At 40.5% G+C, this 26,858-nt stretch overlaps 1 protein-coding gene across 3 annotated transcripts in view; it reads left to right on the top strand.

Annotated features, from left to right (window-relative positions):
• Positions 1-26,858, top strand: part of vps13a (vacuolar protein sorting 13 homolog A) — a 307,850-nt gene that overhangs the window by 185,706 nt on the left and 95,286 nt on the right. For all 3 annotated transcript variants that reach the window (XM_063068778.1, XM_063068780.1, XM_063068779.1), the window contains exons 45-51: positions 87-247; positions 1,060-1,175; positions 7,695-7,980; positions 16,795-17,184; positions 18,989-19,093; positions 20,205-20,351; positions 22,459-22,587. In XM_063068778.1, coding sequence (XP_062924848.1) covers positions 87-247; positions 1,060-1,175; positions 7,695-7,980; positions 16,795-17,184; positions 18,989-19,093; positions 20,205-20,351; positions 22,459-22,587 — 1,334 coding nt within the window. The remainder of the gene's footprint in view (positions 1-86; positions 248-1,059; positions 1,176-7,694; positions 7,981-16,794; positions 17,185-18,988; positions 19,094-20,204; positions 20,352-22,458; positions 22,588-26,858) is intronic.

Consider the following 26,858-nt stretch of genomic DNA (forward strand, 5'->3'; position numbering starts at 1 on the left):
TGTATTCATTTGGGAGCTTAGTTAATGTGTGTCACTTAAAAATTTTTTTTTATCAATAAAGCATTGTCCTTTTAAATTTCACGCAGCTCCTCAGGGCCACACCGCAGCTGACAAAATTCCACTAATTAGGTTGGGTCGCCGTTTGTACACCATTACACATGAGGAATCAGTTGTTGAGCGAGCCATTATATGCCAGATTGATGCAGTGCAAGGAAGCAAGAAAATAACAATTCGTTCTCCTGTTCAGGTATACAGTTCATTTCATCCAGTGTACTAAGAATGATTTGTCACTTAAATCTGCTGACCTTTATTAACAGATTACTTTTGAGCTATGTGTTTTCCAAATGCTGTGATCTAAATATGGAAATATGCATAACACAAAGCTACAATATGAATATGAGATAAACCATTGCTTATTTTTGAAAAATTGGAAAGGGAAATATTAATGCAGTAGATCATGTAAACCTTCAATATAACTAATATCTCAGCTATTTTGAATTAAATTCTTTTATACAACTCTTATTTGGATCATCTGAGAGAATTCCAGTGGTTTAATTTTTCACACAAGGCAATTCATATTCTTCTTGAGTGCAATAGGTTTAATGGATGATGGAATTACTATTCTCATGTATATTGTAGTAGTGTCAGATTTTGATAGCTATTCTAATTCTTCATCTGGAACCTTTTAAGTTGTTCCTTCACCAACCACGGTAGAAGTCCTGCACCATTGTATTGAACTGTTATGCAGGTACATGAATCTTACTTTTTTTGGGAAAAAATTTTGAGCGGGCTTTTTCATAAAAGCGAAAATACTCTTTCGGTTAGTGAAAACAGGTACTGATGTAGGTCTTTTGTAAAAGCGAGGTAGCGTAAAGCAAACGTTCGTAAAGTGGGGAACACCTGTTCAATTAAAGTCTCTTTTGGATTATCTCTTTATACCTTTTTGTTTATTAATTAACAAAAGTGGAAAATTCTAAATTGTAACTTTTGTATTTATATTATTGTCCATTGTGGAATTCAGTCTTGACTCTGTTGACTTAAACTTAAAATTATTTGCAGATAAAAAATCACTTTTCGTTGCCTTTCGATGTGCTTGAAGATATGGAATCAGGTTTGAAGTTGCTTGGTAAAATTCAGCCAAATGAAGATTTCAATGTGCCTTTGCTTTCTTACAGGTATTTGAGTTAAATTATATAGTCTTAATTATTTTAATTTTGCATGGAACAGTTTGTTTTGTATTGCGACAAAAAATAACATAAAGCCTTGTATGATTTCTCAAGGTATTCTTGCTCCTGTATACACTGTTTTCCATCTTAACTGCAGGATTGTATTAAGAGACTGGTGTATTAAATTGCTCCAAGAGTATTTGTATATCAATATTTCCTAATTTATTACCATGTAAATAAAACTTGGCCTTGCTATCTTGCTTACTGAAGTGGATACATTCAGAATTAGCTAAAATATACAGTGCCCACCATGTATTTTCCCACTTGTCCAGCGAATTTGTTAATTTGTTAACCCTAGCCATTGCTGTTCAGCCATTGCCCTTGCTAGTGTCCCCTTCCAATCAACTTTAGGCAGCTCCTCTCTCATATCTCTATTTCCCTTTACTCCACTGTAATACTAATACATCAGACTTTATCTTCTCTGTTTTACACAACAGGTTTAATTCTATTAGATTAGATTATGAGAACACACAGTCCTCTTTTATTGTCATTTAGTAATGCTTGCATTAAGAAATGATACAATGTTTTTCCAGAAAGATATCACAGAAACACATGACAAACCGGCTTAAAACTAACAAAAACCACACAATTATAACATATACAGGTTTCCACTGCCATCCGAAGGTAGAGCATTCTTATGAAAGGCTTCATAAGCTGAAATGTCGTAAAGTCAAGAAACAATTACCATTTATTTTTATGGGAAAATTTTGTGAGCGTTCGCAGACCCAAAAATAACCTACCAAATCATGCCAAATAACACATAAAACCTAAAATAACAGTAACATATAGTAAAAGCAGGAATGATATGATGAATACACAGCCTATATAAAGTAGAAATACTTTTCTACAATCATTGCTGGCACTGTTCTCCGTAACGAAAATCTCACGCAAGCGCTGTTAGCAAAAACACTCTCCAGTAACCTTTAAGCTGTGAAGCTGTCAAATCATACCAAATAACACGTAAAAATACACAGCCGATATAAAGTAGAAATACTTTTCTACAATCATTGCTGGCACTGTTCTCCGTAACGAAAATCTCACGCAAGCGCTGTTAGCAAAAACACTCTCCAGTAACCTTTAAGCTGTGAAGCTGTCAAATCATACCAAATAACACGTAAAAATACACAGCCGATATAAAGTAGAAATAATGTATGTACAGTGTAGTATCACTTACCGGAATTGGGAAAGCACCAAACACACTGATGCTGGTGTGTTAGGCTGAGTCGGAGGTTGGGTTGGTGCAGTGGCCCCCACCCTCCGGGCAGCGAACAGATACCGGACCGCGAAGCATGCAGGGGTACAGCGGTAGCCGGGAGGCACACAACACATCTTTAAGAAAAAAGCTGAAATAAACAAGCTAATTAATTAGGTGCCGCCTGGCACGTAAATGTCGGCCCAGATCAGAGGCGACGCAATCGGCAATCGCCTCGACTTTAGGGCATGGGTTAGGGCGAAGGTCCAGGTTCGTCGTCTGCTGTGGCTGATGTGGAAGACTTGCTTGACTGCTTATCCTCGCACATTTTTCTATCATACAGTTCTTTGTAAGCACTCAAACCATCCTGCAAATATGCTCTAAACCTTTGTACCCTTTCAAAATTAAAATTGTACTTTATCATTGCAGCGAAAATCTCACACAGTTGCTTCATGTTCAGTTCCTGGACGACTTCACTTTCGCTACTGAATTCGGGTTTTGATTGTTATCCTTTCCTCTACCAGTTGCATCAGCTCTTCATCTATTAGTTCTTAGTCATGGGATGCCAAAACCTCTTCAGCATCATCTTCGTCAACTTCCACAAGCCAAACTCACTTTGTCCTTACTTCGTTCACCACGTTCGAAATGCTTAATTATGTCCAGTTTTACACTAAGTGTAACACCCTTACGAGATCTTTTAGGCTTTTCCGATACCTTAGAACTCACCTTGCAAACGGCTGCTCACAGGCACGTTTAAGCAGTGCTGGCGAGAATGCCGTTCCGAATCCGGGGGAGAGCGGCTGCTCGGGGCGCACACTGATTTTTATCGTGCGCTGATTTTTTTTTCACGCGCTGCCTTTCTTCGTAACAGTGAAAACCCCTTCTGTTAGCAAAAACAGGTAACTAATGTAGGTCTTTCGTAACAGTGAGGTTTCGTAAAGCGAACGTTCAATAAGCGGGGGACACCTGTAGTTACAACAGTGCAAAGCAATACCGTAATTTGATAAGAACAGACCATGGCACGGTAAAAGTCTCAAAGTCTCTCGAAAGTCCCATCATCTCACGCAGATGATGAACCTCCAGCGCCGCAAACTTGCCGATGCAGCATCCTGGAGCATCCGACCACAGTCCGACTCCGAGTCCATCTGAAAATTCAGACCCTTCAACCAGCTCTCCGACACCGAGCACCAAGCACCATCTCTGCCGAGTGCTTCGACCCCGGCAATAGGCAAAGCCAAGGATTTGAGGCCTTCCCCTCGGGAGATTCTCGATCGCACAGTAGCAGCGGCAGCGAAGAGGACACTTCAGAAGTTTCTCCAGGTGTTCCTCTGGGCTTCTCACGGCTGTCTCCATCAAATCCGGATTGTGCACAGCCTCCTTTGGATTCAATTCCCGAACCAAATCTGGTTCATTACATAACACTCAATCCAGAATTGCCTTTCCCCTCGTGGGCTGAACCACAAGCTGCTGTAAAAAGCCATCTTATAGGCATTTCTACATATTCCCTCACTTGGGATCCGGCACCAATTTGATTTTCCCAATCTACCTACATATTGAAATCTCCCTTATTACATGCCTGTTTTATTTCCGGTTGAAATTTATGTCCCATGCATTGGCTACTGTTTTGAGGCTTGTGTATGATTCCCATCAAGGTCATTTTACCTTTGTAGTTCTTAACTCTACCCAAAAGGATTCTACATCTTCTGATCCTATATCACCTCTTTCTAAGGATTTGATTTAATTTTTTACCAACAGAACTACCATACTGGTTCTGCCTGCCTGTCCTTTTGATACAATGTGTATCCTTAGATGTTAAGCTCCCAACTATGATCGTCTTTCAGCCATAACTCAGCGATGCCCACAATGTCATACCTGCCAATCTCTAACTGCACTACAAGATCTACCTTGTATTGTATACTGTGCATTCGATTTTTGCCTCCCTGTTGCACTTCAACTCGTCACAGACTACAAATTTGCCCTATCATATGCCTGTCGTTCCTCACAGACTTACTACACACTACATTAACCTGTATACCAACTACCCCATCCTCAACCCCATTACTCCAGTTCCTATCCCCCACCAACTTAGCATTAAACAAAACATTGAAAATGACAGGGAAACACCAGACAGGATTGTGTGAGGAATGTTCGGAAGAGGAGTCAGTAGAACATGTACTTCTGAGTTGCAGGAAGTATGGGGTACAGAGAGATGATGAGAATTAATATAAGGGAACTGGGGGTGCAGGAATTCACATTAAAAGGATTGCTGGGCATTGGTGAGATTAGGGTATTTTTAGCTTTCTTAAGGGGTACAGGGGTTTTTTAATAGGATATGACGGATAAGCAGGAATAGGGTACTAGGATGGCCAAAGATGGAAAGATGAAGTGTAGGTTAGGGTATGTGTGTGTTTGTGATTGGGTGAAGGGATTTAGAATGTAAGTCTATTGCACACTTGGGAGCAGAAGATGGCAGTAATGCACCACTAAGCTGGGTGCCATCCGCCGTAAAACAAGACGAAGAAGAAGAACTTGGTATAAATACTCCCTTTTAATCTGCCGCCTTTACCTTTCTGATGTGAATGGTTTTGCCACATACTACTCAGTGTTTTTATGCAAAGAGTGTTCCAAATTCTCTTTTGAGTCCATTGAACCAATTTTAGTCTTAGAGATTCTGATTTACATTTGCCATATATGATCTCCCTTTGTCAAAAGCTCATTGACTGTGTTTAATCTTATTGCTTGTCACACCTGTTGCAGTACTGGTTTGGAAATACTAATGTAGCTTTCAAATTGTGTTTTTTTTAATCTAACCACAAGCCTGCATGATATCTTTTTAACTAATACAAATAATTTTCCAATGCTAAAATCATAATCAAAATGTTTTATCTGAATAGGAAGGAACTTAGATTTAGAAAGCTCTTTTAAAGGCATTTAAATTCCATTTTATTACATTTTTTCTGTAAGTACCTGCAAGAAAATGTAGGTATTTACAGGAAAAAAAGTAAAATATATGGTGCCTATAAAAAATATTAACCCCTCCCCAGAAGTTTTCATGTTTTATTGTTTTACAACATTGAATCACTGTGATTAAATGGTGTAAAATAATAAAATGTGATAACTTTAAAGAAGGTGAATACTTTTCGTAGGCACTGTTTGTACCTTGATGATAAATTAACCTTGAACTCTGGAAGTAGCAAAAAGAGGGCACTTCTCCAATTGTGTGGCACTCAGTGATGGATGCTGCCTTCTTGAGGCACCACCTTTTGAAGATGTCTGAAAGTGGGGAGGGTTATGCCAATGTGGAGTTGACTGAGTCTGTAACTCTTTGTAGCCTCTTGTGATCCTGTGCGTTGGAATCTCCATGCCATGCTATGATGCAACCAGTCAGAATGCTCTCCACTATACTTCTATAAAAATTTGCAAGAATCCTTGGTGACCTAGCAAATCTCTCTTAATCCTGTTGAAGTCGAGCTGCTGGTGTGCCGCCTTTGTAATCGCAGCAATGTGTTTGGCCACCGATAGAAGGTAGAGCTGCTGCTGTACAACCCAAGTGACTTGGGTTGTCAATTTGTTCTCTCAGTATCTGCAACATTATCAATAAGGTGATGAATACCTTCAATATTTAGTGCAGTTCTAAAACAAAAACATTGAAGCACCTTGATTTTATCTAAACCAAAGTAGTCCACTTGAATAGCATTATAAGAATCTAAACTTTAATTACATTCATCTCAAGTTTTCTGTTGATGTTAAGATGATAGTACGTGTACTGCGACAACTTATCAAAGCCCCATCAGCATCACCTCCTAAATCTAAGCTTTACTGGGAAGCAGAGTGAGTGGAGGTGGAGTCAAAATAACAATTTGATTGTGGGCTTGCTGTGAATATTTAAATGAAAATACCAAGGTTGAGTAAAGGAAGGGAAACATTGTGAGGTGGACAATGTGAAAATTATAGCAAGTTACTTAAAGTAAAGAAGATATAAACTGAATTGAATTGACTTTATTTCTTACATCCTTCATATACGAGTAAAAATCTTTACGTTACATCTCTGTCTAAATGTGCAATTATTAGTAATTTATAATAAACAGTATGTACAACAAGACAGTCAATATAACATAAGAAATACAATTGTATCAGCATGAATTAATCAGTCTGATAGCCTGGTGGAAGAAGCTGTCCTGGAGCCTGTCGGTCCTGGCATTTTTTGCTACAATACTGTTTCCCGGATAGCAGCAGCTAGAACAGTTTGTGGTTGAGGTGTCTTGGGCCCCCAATGATCCTTCGGGCACTTTTTACACACCTGTCTTTGTAAATGTCCTGAATAGTGGGAAGTTCACATCCGTAGATGTGCTGGACTGTCCGCACCACTCTCTACAGACTCCTGCGACTGAGGGAAGTACAGTTCCCATACCAGGCAGTGGTACAGCCAGTCAGCATGCTCTCAATTGTGCCTCTGTAGAAAGTTCTTAAGATTTGGGGGCCCGTACAAAACTTCAACTGTCTAAAGTTCTTGTTTGCCTCTACGAACAAGAATTCTTGTAACAGCTAGCCCTCTAAGGTGGATGTAAAAATTTCATGGTACAATTTTGCCAAAGAACAAGAAGGTTGTACCGACTGCCATCATTATCATTGAATCAACATCATTAAAAGAAGCTAATCCAGAAATTGTATCTGATCATGTCTAGCAGCTTAGTGCATGCACTTCAGATCAGTTAATGCATTTTCCACCTAACAAAGCTGACTACTGCACTTTGGAATGTATTTGACTGGTTGTATAGCCTATTAGATGCCCCTGGGCATGATGAGCATCATGTTTTCCATGGTTTCATTTTTTTTTAAGGAATATGTTGTTTTTGATGAGTGCTATTTATATAATGTCTTTCCAACAGCTCTTTACACTATTGTGAGGTCTGAAGTATAACCACTATTGTAAAGTGCAACAGTGTAGTTAATCCTTAAAGGACTGTCAACTTTTCTTCAAACAGTGCCATAGCTTGTATTTAAATTCTCATCAGTAAGACAGCATTTTAAGCATTACTACTCTCAGTTGGCTTGGTGACCTTTGTCTTTTTGCTATGAAGTGCATTGGAAGATCGTTGTATGTTTGAAGATATCATCTGCAATTTATAAACAAAATATTCTGCAGATGCTGGGGTCAAAGCATGTCATCTGCAATTTATATTTTGAGGCAGAGAATAGCTTTAAATACATTTGCTAATTAATAAAGCATAAATGTTCATTTATCATTTTAAAACATATTTTCTGTTTTTATTTAGATCAGATCTCCGTTTACAATTAATAATGAAGAACAAGGAACCATATGCTCCCTGTGAAACTATCACTTTTGGTCATTTAAATACAAATACTAAAGTTGTATTTAAGCGTAAGTGCTGTTTTGGGAAAAATGAGCAGGACCCAATGATGATCAATATAGTTGCAGTACATGACACACTGACATCAGACAATCCTGATGAAGACAAGAATGCATATGTGCTCCATTTGTGGCCTACTGCAATTCTTCAAAACCTTCTGCCTTGTATGGTTGATGTATGTCTAACTGAGGTAAGTTTACTGGTATGCTTCATGTTTACACCTTTGTGCTCAAATGTTTTCCTTTGTTTTTCTTTCTATGTATCTATAAAGATCCTGCCATCGAGGGAAGGGAACTAGGTGTAACGTCACTTTATTTGAAATTGTTTTAACAATTTTGTAGCTTTTAAGTATAAATTTGCATATTCTTAACATCTGTTTTTAACCTGTCTCTATATTGGTATTCTAGATTTGTTTCCTTTTTATTGTGTATTAATTTCAGTGTAATTTCTTAATAAACCGACTATTTTGTCACTTGCTTTATTTTACTTGGATTGACAGGGGTGTGGAACTTTGAGCAGGGGAAAGTTATTGGATAAAGCAGTAGCCAGTGAGAGCATATTTAGTAATCATGGTAGCTAGGGGCACAGTAAAGAGAGGGTTAGAAGTAGTTAATTGAATTGCATTTATTTCAATGCACAAATATTAACAAGTGAGGTGGATAAACTTGGATTCGCTCTGGGGATTGGGATGTCATAGCCAGAGCAGAAACGTGGCTGAGAGAGGGGCAGGACTGGCAGCTCAATGTTCTATGGTACAGGTGCTACAGGCATGACCGAGATACAGTTAAGTGAGGAGAGGTTGTTGCCTTTTTTGCTAAGGGAGATCCTAACAGCGATGCTTAGAGATGACATTCTTGGAAAATTGTCCAGTGAGGCCATTTGGCTAGAAGATAAAAAGAAGGTGGTAAATATTACAGGGGATTATGTTATACATCCCACCCAACCCCCACATGGTCAGTGCAATGTGCAGAGAAATTGCTCATGGTTGTGAGAATAATAGAATGTCTAAGTGAGAGATTTTAATTTCTTGGATATTAACTGGGCCACTGTGTGTTATGTGCCAAGATGGAGTGGAATTTGTGAAATGTGTCCAGAAAAGTTTCTTGATTTGTTTCATTGTCAGCTATTGGTAATGTTCTCAAAGACTGGAAGGTGGCTAATATTGCTTCATTGTTTAAGAAGGTTAGCAAGGACAAGCCTGGAAATTACAGAACGCTCAGTTTGATATTAACGGGCAAATTACCACAGAGAATTCTGAGGGACACAATCTACCACCTTTGGATAGACAGTCTGACTTGAAGGAATCAGCATGGCTTTGTGTGTGGGAAGTTGTGTTTGATGAATTTGATGAATATTTTTGCGGTCTCTGAAGTAAAAGGATAGGTGAGGGAAGGGCAATGGATGTTGAGTATTTGGACTTGAGCGAGACCTGTGATAAGGGAATGCATGGACGGCTGGTCTGGAAAACTAGTTAGATAGATTCAAAATTGGCTAGGAGATGGGAAGGAGAAATTGGTAAGAAAGGAGACTGATGACACGTGGTATGCCCCAGGTGTTGGTGTTGGGACTCTTGTTATTTATTTAGATGTGTATGCACAAGACTTGATCAGCAAGTTTACAGGTAATGCAAAATTAGGATGTATTGTTCATAGTGAAGAAAGTTATTGCAGATTAAAGGAGGAGCCTTGATCAATTAGGAAAGTGGGCCAAAGCAAGGCAAATGGATTTCAATACAGGTAAATGTAAGGTAATGCTGTTGGAAAATAAAACCAGCATAGAAAACTATGAAAGTTAAGGCACGAGGGAGTGTTTTCAAAAAAAAAAAGAAAAAACTGCTGGCAAAACTCGGGGAGTCAAGCAGCATCTGTGGAATAGATGAAGGGTCTCAACCTAAAATGTTCATTGCCCATTTTCCTCCACAGGTGCAACTTGACCTGCTGAGTTCATCTCTCAGTTTTGCCTCAGATTCCACCATGTGCAATCTCTTGTCACCTTTTCTTCAAACAAAAATGTCAAAGTTCAAAGAAAATTTATGTCAAAGTACATATATGTCGACCCTAGGATTTATTTTCTTACAGGCATACTCAATAAATCCAATTATCATAATAGAATCAATGAAAGACTGCACCAACAGGGTCGATAACTAGTGTGCAATTACAAACAGAATAGTAAAAATAGAAATAATAGGAATAAGCAATAAAAATCGAGAACATGAGATGAAGAGTCCTTCAAAGTGAGTCCATAGAATGTGGGAACAGTTCAATGATGGGGCAAGCAAAGTTGAGTGAAATTATCTCCTCTGATTCAAGAGCCTGGTGATTAAGGGGTAATAACTGTTCCTAAACCTGGTGGTATGAATCTGAGGCACCTGTACCACCTTCCTAATGGCAGCAGCAAGAAGAGAGTGTGATCTGTGTGGTTGGGGTCCCTGATGATGGCTGGTGCTTTTCTGCAACACCACTCTGTGTAGTTGTGCTCAATAGTGTGAAAGACTTTACCCGTGATGGACTGGGCCACTACTTTTTGTAGGATTTTCTGTTCAAGAGCATTGTTGTTACTTTACCAGGCTGTGATGTAGCCAGTCACTATACTCTCCACCACACATCTATGCCATATGGTCAAAGTTTTAGATGTTGTGCTGAATCTTCGCAAACTTCTAACTAAGTAGAGGGACTGCAGTTCTTTCTTTGTAATTGCACTTTCATGCTGGGCCCAGGAGAGTTCCTCTGAAATGATAACTCCAAGGAATTTAAGATTGCTGACCCTCTTCATATCTAATCCCCCAATGAGGACTGGCTCAAGGACCTCCGGTTTCCTCCTCCTGAAGTCAATAATCCACTTGGTCTTGTTAATATTGAGTAAGAGATTGTCGTTGTGGTATCATTCAGCCAGGTTTTCAATCTTCCTCCCATATATTGATTCATCACCACCTTTGATTCAACCTCTGGTGGATTCGTCAGCAAACTTAAAAATGGCATTGGAGCTGTGCTTGGCTTCACAGTCATAAGTGTAAAGCAAGCAGAGTAGGGAGCTAAACACAGTCTTGAGATGCACCTGTGCTGATGGAGGTTACGGAGATGCCATTGCCCATCTGAATTGACTGGGGTCTGTAAGTGAGGAAATTGAGCATCCAATTGCACAAGGAGGTGTTGAGGCCAAGATCTTGAAGTTTATTAATTATTTTTGAAGGGTTGATAGTATTGAATGCTGAGTTGTGCTCAATAACGAACATCATGATGTATGAATATTTGCTGTCCAGATGCTCCAAGGTTGAGTGAAGAGCTAATGAAATGGTATCTGCTGTGGACCTGTTGCTCCGGTTGACAAATTGGAGCGGGTCGAAGTTTCTTCTCAGGCAGGAGTTGATATGTTTCGTCACTAACCTCTCAAAACACTTGATCACTGTGGAAGTAAGTGTGACTAGACAATAGTCATTGAGGCAATTTGCCACATTCTTCTTAGTACTACTACTAGTACACCGACTCAGGCCTCGGGGGCCGGCGTCGGGCACAATGACGGACTCTCTACTTCTCCCTCTCCCTCATCAGTGTGTTCAGTTCATCTACATTAGCCATGCTGCTGTCTTCTAGGAGCGTGTTGACCATAGTCTTAGGAGGGCGCCCAGGGTTCGTCCTCCCGTGCTTGGGCTCCCATATGACTGGGCTGGCAGGTAGCTTGGGGTGACGTAGACAGTGCCCCGCTAGTTGCAGTTTTCTTGCCTTGATTTTAGTGGTGAGCATTGGAAGGTCGTCATAGAGCTCGACATTCGTCATGTGCTGTTGCCAACTCACGTCAAGAACTATCCGGAGCATTCGTGTATAGCAACCGTCTAGAGACTTTTGCACGGTCTTGGTGAGTGTCCATGTCTCGCATCCGTACGTGAGAATGGACTCTATGACTGCTATGAAGATCCTCTTCATAACAGTCATAGGCTCTGGTATAATTGAAGCCTACTTGACTCATGTGGTACCTCAGACTGCCAAAGCGAGAGGTTAAGGATCTCATTGAACACTCCAGTCAGTTGATCAGCACAGGTCTTCAGTACTAGACCAGGTACCCCATCTGGACCGAATGCTTTCTGTGCGTCACCCTGCTGAAGGATGCTCTCAAGAGGGCCTCGAGTCTGAAATCGCAGGGGCATTGGGGACTGTGCTAGCTTGTGATGGTTTTGTTGGTCAATTGGATTGACTTCACTTCTTACATCCTTCACATACATGAGGAATAAAAATCTTTACGTTATGTCTCTGTCTAAATGTGCAATGTGCAATTTATAGTCATTTATAATAAGTAGTATATTTAACAGGATAGTCAATATAGCATAGAAATATAGTTGTATCAGTGTGAATTAATCAGTCTGATGGCCTGCTGGAAAAAGCTGTCCTGGAGCCTGTTGGTCCTGGCTTAATGCTGCGGTACCATTTCCTGGATGGTAGCGGTGGGAACAGTTGTGATTGGGGTGACTCGGGTCCCCGATGATCCTTCGGGCCCTTTTTATGCACCTGTCGCTGTAAATGTCCTGAATAGTGGGAAGTTCACATTTATAGAGGCGCTGGGCTATCCGCACCACTCTCTGCAGAGTGCTACGATTGAAGGAAGTACAGTTCCCGTACCAGGCAGTGATGCAGCCAGTCAGGATGCTCTCAGTTGTGCCCCTGTAGAAAGTCCTTCAGAACTGGGGACTCATACCAAACTTCTTCAACCGTCCAAGGTGAAAGAGGCACTGTTGTGCTTTCTTCACCTCACAGCCGCTATGTACAATCCATGTGAGATCCTTGGTGACGTGTATGCCGAGGAACTTAAAGCCGTTCACTCTCTCAACCCCAGATCCATTGATGTCAATAAGGGTCAGTCATAAGTATATAAGAGAGTAAAGGAGGGTCTTAGGACACAGCTCTGAGGGGTTCCTGTGATGAGAGTAAGAGGGGCAGAGGTGAAGGAGCCCACTCTTACCACCTGTTGGAGATCTGACAGGAGGTCCAGGATCCAGCTGCACAAGGCAGGGTGTAGGCCAAGGTCTCAGAGCTTCTTGTCAAGCCTGGAAGGGAATTATGGTGTTAAATGCTGAACTGTAGACCAAGAACATTATTCTCACTTTGGTGGTGGTGGTGGAAATGGATATAATAAGGTCTTTTAAAAGCCTTTAGATAGATATATGGAGCTTAGAAAAATAGAGGGCTATGTGCTAGGGAAATTCTTGGCAGTCTCTAGAATAGGTTACAGGGTTGGCACAACATTGTGGGCCAGAGGACCTGTAATCTGCTGTAAAAGAAGAATTTCTATGTTCTGTGTTCATCCCTCCTCTCCAGGTGTGTAAGAACGATGTGTAGAGCTGTGGCTCTTGCGTCATCTGTCGACCGGTTGAGTTGGTACGTGAATTGTAGGGGGTCCAGTGTGCGTGGTAGCATGCTGTAGATGTAGTTAGTCCTTGACCAGCTTCAAAGCATTTGCTTATTATTGAGCTGAGTGCGACAGGATGCCAGTCGTTCAGACATGTTACCTTGGGTCTTTTTAGGTACAGTGACATTGGTGGATGCTATGAAGCAGGAGGGCACTCTACACTGGGAGAGGGAGAAATTAAAAATGTCTGTAAACACACCTGCCAGTTGTGCCATGCACAGGCTGAGTACCCACCCTTGGATGCCATCCATCCTGCAGCCTTGCGACTGTCTGCTTCTTGGAAACGCCTGCGTACTTTAGCCTCAGAGATGACCAAGGTGCAGGTCGCTTCGGCGGCTCTCCTCGGGGGTTCAGTGTTGGCGACATCGAACAGAGCATAAAAAAGATATAGCTCATCTGGGAGAGAAGCAGCACCACTGCGCTTTGCTTCGAAGCATGCGATGGTGTGCAGACCTTGTCAAAGGCTGCATGTGTTGTTGGTGGAGAGTTGTATCTGGATCTTGTCGCTATATTGTCACTTTGCTGCCTTGAATACATTGTGTAGATCGTAGCTGCATTTCTTGAGTTCTTGTTCGTTTCCGGCAATGTAAGCTCCATCTCACGCAGTAAGTGCAGTATGCACTGAACTGTTAATCTAGGGTTTCAACAGAGAGTATAGAAGGCATGGAGTTCATCTGGAAGTGAAGCCACATTGTCACTTATGTCATTTGATTTCACTTTGTAAAAGCTGATAGCATTCAAACCCTGCCACAGCTGTCAAGCATCCTTCATTGGTTCAAGTTTAGTCCAGAATTGCCACTTTCCCTGTGAGTTGGCTTTCTGGAGATCGTACCTAGAACCTTTGTAACTTTTTTGGTCGCCAATCATGGATGTCTCTGATCCAGCTCTCAGCAGATTGCAGATCTCATGGTTCATTCAGGGCTTCTTGTTGGGGAAGACTGAATGATTTTGTGGGGCCACATTTGTCTCCAACTGTTTTTATAAAGTCCATGACAATTGTGGTCTATTCATTCAGATCCACAGATGAATCCTTCAACACGGCCCAGTCCACCGACTCAAGGCAATCCTACAGCTGCTCCCCTACCTCCCATGGCCACCTTTTTGTTGTCCAAATCTCTGGAGCTTTGCTCTTGAGCCTCTGCCTGTATGCAGGTAGGAAGAGCACAGCCAAGTGATCAGATTTTCAGAAATGTGGTCTGGGCATGGAATGTCATATGTAATCCTTTCTATAATAATGCAAGAACAATTTTTTTAACCTATTATCTATGCAAATTAATCTAGCTCACTGGAATATTGTATTTTATTTTCAAACTTATATCCAGGTGTTACTAAGAAATTAAGACTTTGGCACCATTTCAGAATATTTTTTGTGTTTTGTGTTTTGTTGCATGTGTGAATTTCAGACAGAAACAGGTGAATTGATTATGGGGAGCAAGGACATGGCAGACCAATTGAATAATTACTTTGGTTCTGTCTTCACTAAGGAGGACATAAATAATCTTCCAGAAATAGTAGGGGACAGAGGGTCCAGTGAGATGGAGGAACTGAGCGAAATGCATGTTAGTAGGGAAGTGGTGTTAGGTAAATTGAAGGGATTAAAGGCAGATAAATCCCCAGGGCCAGATGGTCTGCATCCCAGAGTGCTTAAGGAAGTAGCCCAAGAAATAGTGGATGCATTAGTGATAATTTTTCAAAACTCGTTAGATTCTGGACTAGTTCCTGAGGATTGGAGGGTGGCTAATGTAACCCCACTTTTTAAAAAAGGAAGGAGAGAGAAACCAGGGAATTATAGACCGGTTAGCCTAACGTCGGTGGTGGAGAAACTGCTGGAGTCAGTTATCAAAGATGTGATAACAGTACATTTGGAAAGCGGTGAAATCATCGGACAAAGTCAGCATGGATTTGTGAAAGGAAAATCATGTCTGACGAATCTCAGAGTTTTTTGAGGATGTAACTAGTAGAGTGGATAGGGGAGAACCAGTGGATGTGGTATACTTGGATTTTCAAAAGGCTTTTGACAAGGTCCCACACAGGAGATTAGTGTGCAAACTTAAAGCACATGGTATTGGGGGTAAGGTATTGATGTGGATAGAGAATTGGTTAACAGACAGGAAGCAAAGAGTGGGAATAAACGGGACCTTTTCAGAATGGCAGGCAGTGACTAGTGGGGTACCACAAGGCTCAGTCCTGAGACCCCAGTTGTTTACAATATATATTAATGACTTGGATGAGGGAATTAAATGCAGCATCTCCAAGTTTGCGGATGACACGAAGCTGGGCGGCATTGTTAGCTGTGAGGAGGATGCTAAGAGGATGCAGGGTGACTTGGATAGGTTGGGTGAGTGGGCAAATTCATGGCAGATGCAATTTAATGTGGATAAATGTGAAGTTATCCACTTTGATGGCAAAAACAGGAAAACAGATTATTATCTGAATGGTGGCCGATTAGGAAAAGGGGAGGTGCAACGAGACCTGGGTGTCATTATACACCAGTCATCAAAAGTGGGCATGCAGGTACAGCAGGCGGTGAAAAAAGCGAATGGTATGCTGGCATTTATAGCGAGAGGATTCGAGTACAGGAGCAGGGAGGTACTACTGCAGTTGTACAAGGCCTTGGTGAGACCACACCTGGAGTATTGTGTGCAGTTTTGGTCCCCTAATCCGAGGAAAGACATTCTTGCCATGGAGGGAGTACAAAGAAGGTTCACCAGATTGATTCCTGGGATGGCAGGACTTTCATATGAAGAAAGACTGGATGAACGAGGCTTGTACTCGTTGGAATTTAGAAGATTGAGGGGGGATCTGATTGAAACGTATAAAATCCTAAAGGGATTGGACAGGCTAGATGTAGGGGGATTGTTCCCGATGTCGGGGAAGTCCAGAACGAGGGGTCACAGTTTGAGGATAAGGGGGAAGCCTTTTAGGACTGAGGTTAGGAAAAACTTCTTCACACAGAGAGTGGTGAATCTGTGGAATTCTCTGCCACAGGAAACAGTTGAGGCCAGTTCATTGGCTATATTTAAGAGGGAGTTAGATATGGGCCTTGTGGCTACGGGAATCAGGGGTTATGGAGGGAAGGCTGGTGCAGGGTTCTGAGTTGGATGATCAGCCATGATCATAATAAATGGCGGTGCAGGCTCGAAGGGCCGAATGGCCTACTCCTGCACCTATTTTCTATGTTTCTATGTTTCATAGAGAAAAGATCAAAAGACAGCAGAATTTAGTCATTCAGCCCATCAGGTCTGCTCTCCCATTCAATCATGGCTGATTTAATTCCCTCTAAATGCCATTTTCCTGCCTTCACTTGTAACCTTTGATGTCCTTACTAATCAAGAGCCCATCAACTTCCACTTTAAAAATACTGAATGACTTGTCCTCCATAGTTGTCCATGACCATGAATTCCACTCTGACTAAAGAAGTTCTCCCATTTCTGTTATAAAAAGAATCTATGTTTTCTGAGGCTGTGCCCTCTGGTCCTAACTCTCCCACTACTGGGAACATTCTCTGCATGTCCACTCTTTAGGCCTTTTGATATTCAGTAGATGTTAATAAATAAAATTGTAAACAATATTTTTTCAAAAAAAAGAAATTGTGCTTTTTTTGCAGGGAAGTGTGGAGCGAACCTTGAAGGTCGATGAAGGGAATTCTGCCCAGCTTCATGATGCTGTATTGGACAAGTCTAAATTGACCCTCGCTATTAATTACTTGGGCCATAATTGGACAGGAGAGTATAGCATCAAAAGCAACCAAACTGACATTGAATTAATCAAATTTAAAACACACGATGATGAAAAGAGTGAAATAGACATTGCAATCCTTGTGACAAGCAACATTGGATACACTTTATTGACATTGCATAGTCCATATTGGATGATAAATAAAACTGGGAGGATGCTTCAGTATAAAGCTGATGATGTCCACCATAAGCATCCTTTGGATTACAGAAAGCCTTTGCTGTTTTCTTTTGGATCGAAATGTATTTTCCAAAAGAACAAGGTAGGGTGCCTTTCTTTTTCACCTGAGGAAGGTTTAATGCTGATTTATCTTTATTTCCATAATTATTATTTTAAATAGTGAAATAACAAGTAGATGGTACTTTTTATCAAAGGAATATTTAAGTTGGAGGAGCCTTTATGGGTGGGGGTGTGAAGGCAACTATGACAAAAGTGCACGCATGTCAGGAAGCTGCAGCCCACTTCTGAATTTCTGTTTCATCCAGTCACTTCAGTAGAGTCGTATTGTTTATTGTTAAATGATAATTGCTCATTTGGATCATGAGGCACAGGACTGTACTGTTGATACTGACATTCTCCAACCATTTTCCCTCTGTCTCATTTGATTACTTGATCATGTATATTAAAGGAAAGGTTACTTCATGTGGCCGTTGAACATCAGGAGAATATACTGAAGTGTGCCAATTTGTTCAATGTTTATGCCACTTTATCCCAACACTAAACTATTTGAACTTTTCAGATTGGAGAGTCCTATTAAATATGTTGAATTTGTGAGGAAGGGTACTATCCTATACAGTGGAGCTAATTAGATTAGTATGCAGGAAGTAAAATGATAAGGTGCAGTTCAATTAAAAAGTCCCAGCTTCCTTACTCTACTCCTGCCTGTGCATGAACAGCCCATTTTTTGCAGTTCATGGGGATAGAACTTTACAAACCTTTAATATCATCGGAGTAAGTCATAATCTCAAAGTTGTTAACCCATTTCTCCTTTTTGCATGCCTGAAAAGAGTACCTGAATAATTTGGATATTAACCTTTGATACTGAGAACATTATAGGAAAATTAGATTAGAAATTCCAAAGGTAACAGTCTTAGTGTCAAATGAATGAAAGAATCATTAAATCATAGTAGGTGATCATGTGTCCTACCCCCTTAATGTGTTCAGGTCACTTCCACTTGGTCCATTGCATTGGTGGATCTGCCTTCTGCAGTACTCATCGAGGTCCACTTTAGTGGAGAGCATTTCTGCTTCCACTGCCCTTCTGCTGAACTCCAGACACCTGCCAATCCATCAGGATTGTTCATGTCCTGCAGTCTACTTCCCAATTAAGTAATTGGTTCTGAAATATTTCAATATGCTGAAATTTGGATTTTAAATGTTAATTTTGCTTTATTACAATTTGTCCTCTTAAATACAGTTTTTAATGCTTTAATAAAGCATTGAACTTTAGTTAATTAAAATTACAAAGTGAAATACTATATACTTAATACCTACTTCGTCTGTTATTGAACAGCAATTTTGAATGAAATGATCCAAGAAGGCCATTAGACGTACAGAAATCTCATTTTGATGTTTGGCATTTAATATTTTAAAAATAATTAAACTCCAATTAAATGTTAAATCATCAAATTCCTGGCATTTCTACCAGTCAAGTCAAGGACATGAAGAACATTTTCTTCATTTTCCATTTTCCTGATTTGGTTTTACAACTATAAACTTTGTAGCTTTGTGTATCATACTTGCATTACTTAATGAAGGTTTGATTTCTCTTATTTTAGAACATGGTTTTTCATTATTAGTGTGCTATATTGATTTTAAGATTTCCAAGTTTTTAAGAGTAAGTTTACTTGTAAAATGTGCAAATATATACAATATAATGCCCTATTTTATCCCCTTAATGGAAAGAATTTGGATTTTGTATGGTACTCTAAAATGAATTATGAAGTAATTTGACAGTTAGTTCATTGTTGTAGGGATATGTGACAGATGCTTTGAACGACGTCAGTTAGTATAGTTGCGCCATTGCTAAATGACAAAATTGTATCTGTTTAATAATTCAATAACAGGTTCAACTAAAGATAACTGACAGCGAATTGTCAGATTGGTTTTCTCTGGACACTGTGGGTAGTTATGGCTCTGTTAAATGCAAAGGACCAAAAAAGGATTATCAGGTAAGATATTATCATACACTTACTTAAAGCTATGACCCTTGACAGCTTTATATATATTTGAAGCTATGGATAAACTACATTAATCCATTAGTTAAAAGCTCAATGCTGTTTTCTCTTAGTTTTCAGGATAAAGCCTAACAACCTTGAATTACACAGTTCAAATGATGTCTGTAAAGAGTGAAATAAAGTTCAAGTTTCATATCAGCAGTCCGTCTTTAGATTAGCTTGGTTTCTCCCTACATAACTATTACATGATCTGCCAAATATTTTCAGCATTTTGTTTTTTTGTTTGCAGTGAATTTTATGCCTTTTAGGTAAATGAGAGAAAAAACATGCAGTTTATGAAAATTATTTGATCAGGAAGGAGTTTTTATCCCTATGGGTTCTTAATTAGTATTATGTAAGTTTCAAAAAAAGCAAATAAGGAATCTTTTTCATCCGTTGAAGTCTTATTCCCATTTCCAATTTCCTTGAAAAGATGGTGATGAGTTGCTGCATTAAATTGCTGAAATCATCTGATGAAGGCATTACCACAGTACTATTTCGTAAGGAGTTCCAGAAACAAGGTTACTTTTCTGAGGCAAACAACATGCTTTTGAGAAGTAAACAATAATGTTGCCATGTGTCTGTAGAGCTCATCTTTTTGATGGTGGCATTTAGGGAGGTGTTGTCCAGTGTATTTTGGAGGTTGTATGAACTGTACCTAAAATGTGCCAGTGATCAAAGTTCTCAAAACAAGTAGAGTGAATTTTGTCACATTCCTTGCAGGTGGTGGATAGGCTTTGCACTGTCAAAGGGAATATTACTTGTTGCTGGAACCCAACCTTCTGACCTGCTATCACAATTATCTGCAAACTTCACTTAACAATACTAAAATCCAGCTTTTTATCAGTTTGGAACCTCAATTGAGGAATTCTGTAGTTGATATCTGTTGCCCTAATTCTAGAGCTGTGGAAATGAGCATTTTCTAACTGATGACAAGTGGGTCTCCATGGAAACAAGAAACCATAAGGAAAATAAATGTGTCAACTACTTACAGCATGATTCAGTTTTTTTTTATCCTTTTCTAATCATGAGCAAAATCGATTCTAATCAGAAGGTATTTTTCTAGGTTGGTGTGAGAATAGACACCAGCAGCTTCAACCTAACAAAAATTGTAACCTTCACACCATTTCACATGATCATCAATCGAACAAAATACAGGATAGAAGTGACTGAAGAGTGTGATGCGAAGTGGCTCAGTATTGATTCAAACCAGGTAATTTTGCCCTTGTTAATCCATCTTGTCATTATTTCGACAGAAATTACTTGGAAAAGTTGATATTCGCAGGGCATGAAGAACAAACGTAGTCATAGTCACACTTTATTGATCCCGGGGAAAATTAGTTTTCATTACAGTTGCACCATAAATAATAAATAGTAATAGAACCATAAATAGTTAAATAGTAATATGTAAATTATGCCAGTAAATTATGAAATAAATCCAGGACCAGCCTATTGGCTCAGGGTGTCTGACCCTCCAAGGGAGGAGTTGTAAAGTTTGATGGCCACAGGGAGGAATGACTTCCTATGACACTCAGTGCTGCATCTCAGTGGAATGAGTCTCCGGCTGAATGTACTCCTGTGCCCACCCAGTACATTATGTAGTGGATGGGAAACATTGACCAAGATGGCATGCAACTTGGACAGCATCCTCTTTTCAGACACCACCGTCAGAGAGTCCAGTTCCATCCCCACAACATCACTGGCCTTACCAATGAGTTTGTTGATTCTGTTGGTGTCTGCTACCCTCAGCCTGCTGCCCCAGCACACAACAGTAAACATGATAGCACTGGCCACCACAGACTCGTAGAACATCCTCAGCATAGTCTGGCAGGTATTAAAGGACCTCCGTCTCCTCAGGAAATAGAGACGGCTCTGACCCTTCTTGTAGACAGCCTCAGTGTTCTTTGACCAGTCCAGTTTATTGTCAATTCGTATCCCCAGGTATTTGTAATCCTCCACCATGTCCACACTGACCCCCTGGATGGAAACAAGGGTCACCAGTACCTTAGCTCTCCTCAGGTCTACCACCAGCTCCTTAGTCTTTTTCACATTAAGCTGCAGATAATTCTGCTCACACCATGTGACAAGGTTTCCTACCGTAGCCCTGTAGTCAGCCTCATCTCCCTTGCTGATGCATCCAACTATGGCAGAGTCACCCAAAAACTTCTGAAGATGACAAGACTTGTGCAGTAGTTGAAGTCCGAGGTGTAAATGGTGAAGAGAAAGGGAGACAAGACAGTCCCCTGTGGAGCCCCAGTGCTGCTGATCACTCTGTTGGACACACAGTGTTGCAAGCACACGTACTGTGGTCTGCCAGTCAGTTAGTCAAGAATCCATGATACCAGGGAAGCATCCACCTGCATCGCTGTCAGCTTCTCCCCCAGCAGAGCAGGGCGGATGGTGTTGAACGCACTGGAGAAATCAAAAAACATGACCCTCACAGTGCTCGCTGGCTTGTCCAGGTGGGCGCAGACACGGTTCAGCAAGTAGACGATGGCATCCTCAACTGCTAGTCGAGGCTGGTAGGTGAACTGGAGGAGATCTAAGTGTGGCCTGAGAATAGGCCAGAGCAGCTCCAGAACAAGTCTTTCCAGGGTCTTCATGATGTGGGATGTCAATGCCACCGGCCTGTAGTCATTGAGACTGCTGGGGCGCGGTGTCTTCGGCACAGGGACGAGGCAGGACATCTTCCACAGTACAGGAACCCTAAAGCCTAAACCCTAACTAAAGTGGTAAAAAGAGTATGTGATAGAGATAAAACTAGCTAACTTAGGCAAATTGCCTTTTTCCAAGCTCTGTTTCTATTGTGTACCATGTGTTTTAAAAAAATTTAATGCATTCAAAATTCTGTTATATGCTCCTATATATGTGCAGTTGAAATTGTAGTGAAGATTTTTTGTTAAATTAATTAACTGTATTGGAAGAAATGTTTCTCATATGTAGTTGTTTTAATTGGACTTTGATTTTACAAAAATGATCATTTCATTAACTGTAGAGCTTAGCTCACTTTTTTATTTGACTGCTCTTATAACCGGTATTTTCCTATAACAATGCTTCTATTTTCATGATTGAGAACCATGTACAGTAGCTCTTCTATATTTGTTTGTTCTCCAGTTTTCAGTTTGCTAAATATAATTTATTTTGATAGATTTAATTTTTTCATGTTAATTTGGTTGCATCCATAGTCAAATTGAGTAAAAGAGTCTCATTGATTATATGGAACGTAGAACCAATTGAAAAAAAGAGATGAAGCATAGACATTTGTATCCTACTTTTAAAACATTTGTATCCCTTATGAAGTAGTTTGTTGTTTCAATTAGTGCATCCCCTTCTGGCCTGCCAGAGGTTCTGAAAAGTTAGTCGTTCGAGTTGAAGGATGCAGTGCGCAACCACAAAAATTTTACTTCAACAAACAAGAAAATTGTCTTTTACTTCGTCTGGATAATAAGGTAAAATGGTACATTAATAATACATGTGTAAATACAGGTCTTTTAATGAATAAATGTGTGAATTTTTTAAATCAGAGGAGATTATGTAGGCCCAGCACAATCCTTACTGATCTGATTTGACACAAATGACGCATTTCATTGTATCTTTCAGTGTACATGTAACAAAAAAGCTTATCTAATATAATCTTTAATCATCTCATTCTGGTTCCTTAAATTAATAACAGGTTATGCCAACAAATTTCCATTAGTTTTGACAGAAGTTGGTCGTTATGCATGACCTTTTTGCCAATATGTATTGTCCCTGTGTAGGTTTTCACAACTAAAACGGCGTGAGGTGTTTTATGTTTAAGAAAAGCCATAACAACTCATTTATTGTCCCTCAAAACACAGAAGCATAAAGCACAGTAAAAAAATTTCATGTAGTTAGGTCATCATGTACAAGCCACCCTCTTAAAGTGAACCCCAATTCCATATTGGTTGTAGTAAATTATGCATGTTTCTACCCATTACGTTACCCCGCACCTGTTAGTTTAAAATGTCTTCCCGTACTGTTTCCTACTTGTCTATGATTTTATTTGACTTTCAGAAAAACTTAAGAATATTCAACCATTTGCTCTTTGAACCTGCTGCCTCTCATCAAGATAATAGATGATCTTTCTCTGCATTTTATTTCACTGTTCCCATATTTCTTTATTTCGTTAACATCCAGAGATGTATCAACATTTGTTCAATCTTTTCTCTGTCTTGTAACAAAAGAGTCACTGCTGTGAGCTGAATATGCTCATTTTATCATCCTTTATTCCATCTGTAGCTGAGGGTAATGACATTTCTTAAAGCCATTGAATCTTATAGTTCAAAAGTGAAGTACTGCAGATGCTGGGAATCCGAAGTAAAAGCAGAAAATTCTGGAAACACTCAGCAGGTCTGGCAGCATTCGTTAAAAGACAAAGTTAACATGATATCTTGCAGATCCTTTATTGGAACTGGAAAAATATAGTTTTAAGTTGAATAGCACATGGTGAAGGGATGAAGAAGACAAAGAAATGTCTCTGAAAGGGTTGAGATCCTGATTGTCATTGTGAAGACATAAGCACGAGGAACTCTGCAGATGCTGGAAATTCGAGTAACACACATCAAAGTTGCTGGTGAATGCAGCAGGCCAGGCAGCATCTCTAGGGAGAGGTACAATCGACGTTTCGGGCCGAGACCCTTCGTCAGGACTAACTGAAGGAAGAGCTAGTAAGAGATTTGAAAGTGGGAGGGGGAGGGGGAGATCCAAAATGATAGAAGAAGACAAGAGGGGGAGGGATGGAGCCAAGAGATGGACAGGTGATTGGCAAAAGGGCTATGAGAGGATCATGGGACAGGAGGCCCAGGGAGAAGGGGAAGGGGGGAAAAAACCCAGAGGATGGGCAAAGGGTATAGTCAGAGGGACAGAGGGAGAAAAAGGAGAGAGAGAGAGAGAAAGAATGTGTGTATATAAATAAATAACGGATGGGGTACCAGGGGGAGGTGGGGCGTTAAACAGAAGTTAGAGAAGTCACTGTTCATGCCATCAGGTTGGAGGCTACCCAGATGGAATATAAGGTGTTGTTCCTCCAACCTGAGTGTGGCTTCATCTTTACAGTAGAGGAGGCCGTGGATAGACATATCAGAATGGGAATGGGATGTGGAATTAAAATGTGTGGCCACTGGGAGATCCTGCTTTCTCTGGCGGACAGAGCATAGATGTTCAGCAAAACGATCTCCCAGTCTGCGTCGGGTCTCGCCAATATATAGAAGGCCATATCCCAATTTTCGCCCATTCTTCCTTGCAAAAGGCTTTTAGTTCTGTGAGATTCCTGGGCCATCTTGCATGCACTGCTCTTTTGAGGTCTATCCATAGATTCTCGATGATGTTTAGGTTGGGACTGTAAGGGCCATGGCAAAACCTTCAGCTTGTGCCTCCTGATGTAGTCCATTGTGGATTTCAAGATGTGTTTAGGTTCATTATCCTCTTGTAGAAGCCATCCGCTTTTCATCTTCGGCTTTTTTACAGATGGTGTGATGTTTGCTTCCAGAATTTGCTGGTATTTAATTGAATTCATTCTTCCCTCTACCAGTAAATGTTCCCCGTGCCACCAGCTGCAACACAAGCCCAAAGCACGATCGATCCACCCCTGTGCTTAACAGTTGGAGAGGTGTTCTTTTCATGAAATTCTACATCCTTTTTACTCCAAACATACCTTTGCTCATTGCAGCCAAAAAGTTCTATTCAAAAGTTTCAAAGGAACATCTAAACAAGCCTGATGCATTTTGGAAACAAGTCCTGTGGACTGATGAAGTTAAAATAGAACTTTATAGCCACAATGAGCAAAGGTATGTTTGGAGAAAAAAGGGTGCTGAATTTCATGGAGAGAGGGGGAGAGATTTGAGTCTTCAGGTGAGCTGACGCCTTCGATCTTCTCGTTGTCCTTCGAAATCCTTTAAAAGTCACCAACTGTGACTTTAACAAAAGGGACCGGTTTTCTGCGGTGGAGCTATCCCCCAGGCGAGGATGGACACATGGACAACTCGCCACCAGTCAATCCCTTTTCTCTTTCCACTGCAGGAGTGACTGATCGATCCTCCGAAACCCACTTTCCTGCGGGCACAACAATGCTTATTCGGTGTCCAGAACTCGTGTCTGAGGTCTATCATCTGACCTCCTATTTTATCTTCCTGTGCTGAGCATCAACTGTCACTCAAATAACTCCTCCTTCCTCTCTCTATGTAAGAAATGCAAGCAGGCAAAAGTCCTTGCGAAGTATCAACAAACTGCCGAAAATCATAACATCGAATGTCCATTAAATAACACCCTCAGTCACCATAGCGACTTATGAGCTGCTCTGTGCCATCTCTCTCTTCAACTCAGCAGAAATCCAAAAATTACTTCCAGTGCCTTAAAGTGACAGTCCAAAAGTTAGTCTTCGTGTCTCTCTCTCTCTCTTTTAAAAACAAGTTGTTGGTGTTAATTAACTCTCTCTCTCTTTTCAAAAGCACAGTTAATAGGGATAATTCAGGACCCTGTCACAATATGTTGTGCGCATTCAAATATAACACCTTCAGTCCTGTATTCACCCTTTTCGATTTTGTCTACATTTTGCATTGCAACTCATCTTTTTTACTGCAGTTTCACCCTATCGTCAGCCTGTTCTTGCTAGGAGTCTCACTGCACATTGCCTCAGTTTGTAAACCAACTACCTCATCTTAAGCTCTATTACTCAGGTTTCCGTCCTCCTGCCATATTATTTGGGTCCAAATTAGGTGATTGGCTCCTTAACGATGGGCACCACCACTCCTCAAAGGTAACTTGGATATTACAGAGGCTAGTACACATGATGGAGCAGTCTAATATTACAATTTTCTACAGCTTACTTCAATCCTGTGCAGTAACTCCTTCCCATACTAAACTGTGATGCAGTCTATCAGAATGCTGTTCATGGTATATCTAAGTTTTTGAGTGTTTTAGGTGACAAACCAAATCTCCTCAAAATCCTAATGGAATGTAGCTGCTGTCTTGCTGCCTTTATAGCTGCATCAATATTTCAGGACAGGTTAGGTCCTCAGAGAAATTGACACGCAGGAATTTGAAATTGCTCACTTTCTGCACTTCTGATCCCTCTCTGAGGATCGGTTTGTGTTCCCTCGTCTTACACTTTCTGAAATCTAAAATCACTTCTTGCTGTTACTAATGTTGAGTGCAAGGTTGTTGCTACGACACCATTCAACTAACTGGTACATGTCGCTCCTGTACACTCTCTTGTCACCATCTGAGATTTTGCCAACAATAGTTGTATCATCAGCAAATTTGTAGATGTCAATTAAGCTGTGTATAGCCACACAGTTATGAGTATAGAGAGAATAGAGCAGTGGGCTAAGCACACAACCATGAGTGCGCCAATGTTGATTGTCAGCAAGGTGGAGATGTTATTACCAATCCGCATAGATGGTGGTCTTCCAGTTAGAAAGTCGAGAATCCAATTGCAGAGGGAGGTACAGAAGCCCAGGTTCTGTAACTTTTTGATCAGGACTGTAGGACTGATGGTGTTAAATGGTGAGCTATAGTCAATAAACAACATCCTGAGATAGGTATTTGTAGTGTTGGGTTGATGCAAAGACACATTGGGAGCCATTGAGATTGCGTCTGTCATAGACCTGTTGTGGCAATAAGCAAATTGCAGTGGGTCCAGGTCTTTTTGAAGCAGGAGTTGATTCTAGCTGTGACTAATCTCTCAAAGCATTTCATCACC

Source organism: Mobula hypostoma, chromosome 16, assembly GCF_963921235.1.
Source record: "Mobula hypostoma chromosome 16, sMobHyp1.1, whole genome shotgun sequence".
Taxonomy (NCBI): domain Eukaryota; kingdom Metazoa; phylum Chordata; class Chondrichthyes; order Myliobatiformes; family Myliobatidae; genus Mobula; species Mobula hypostoma.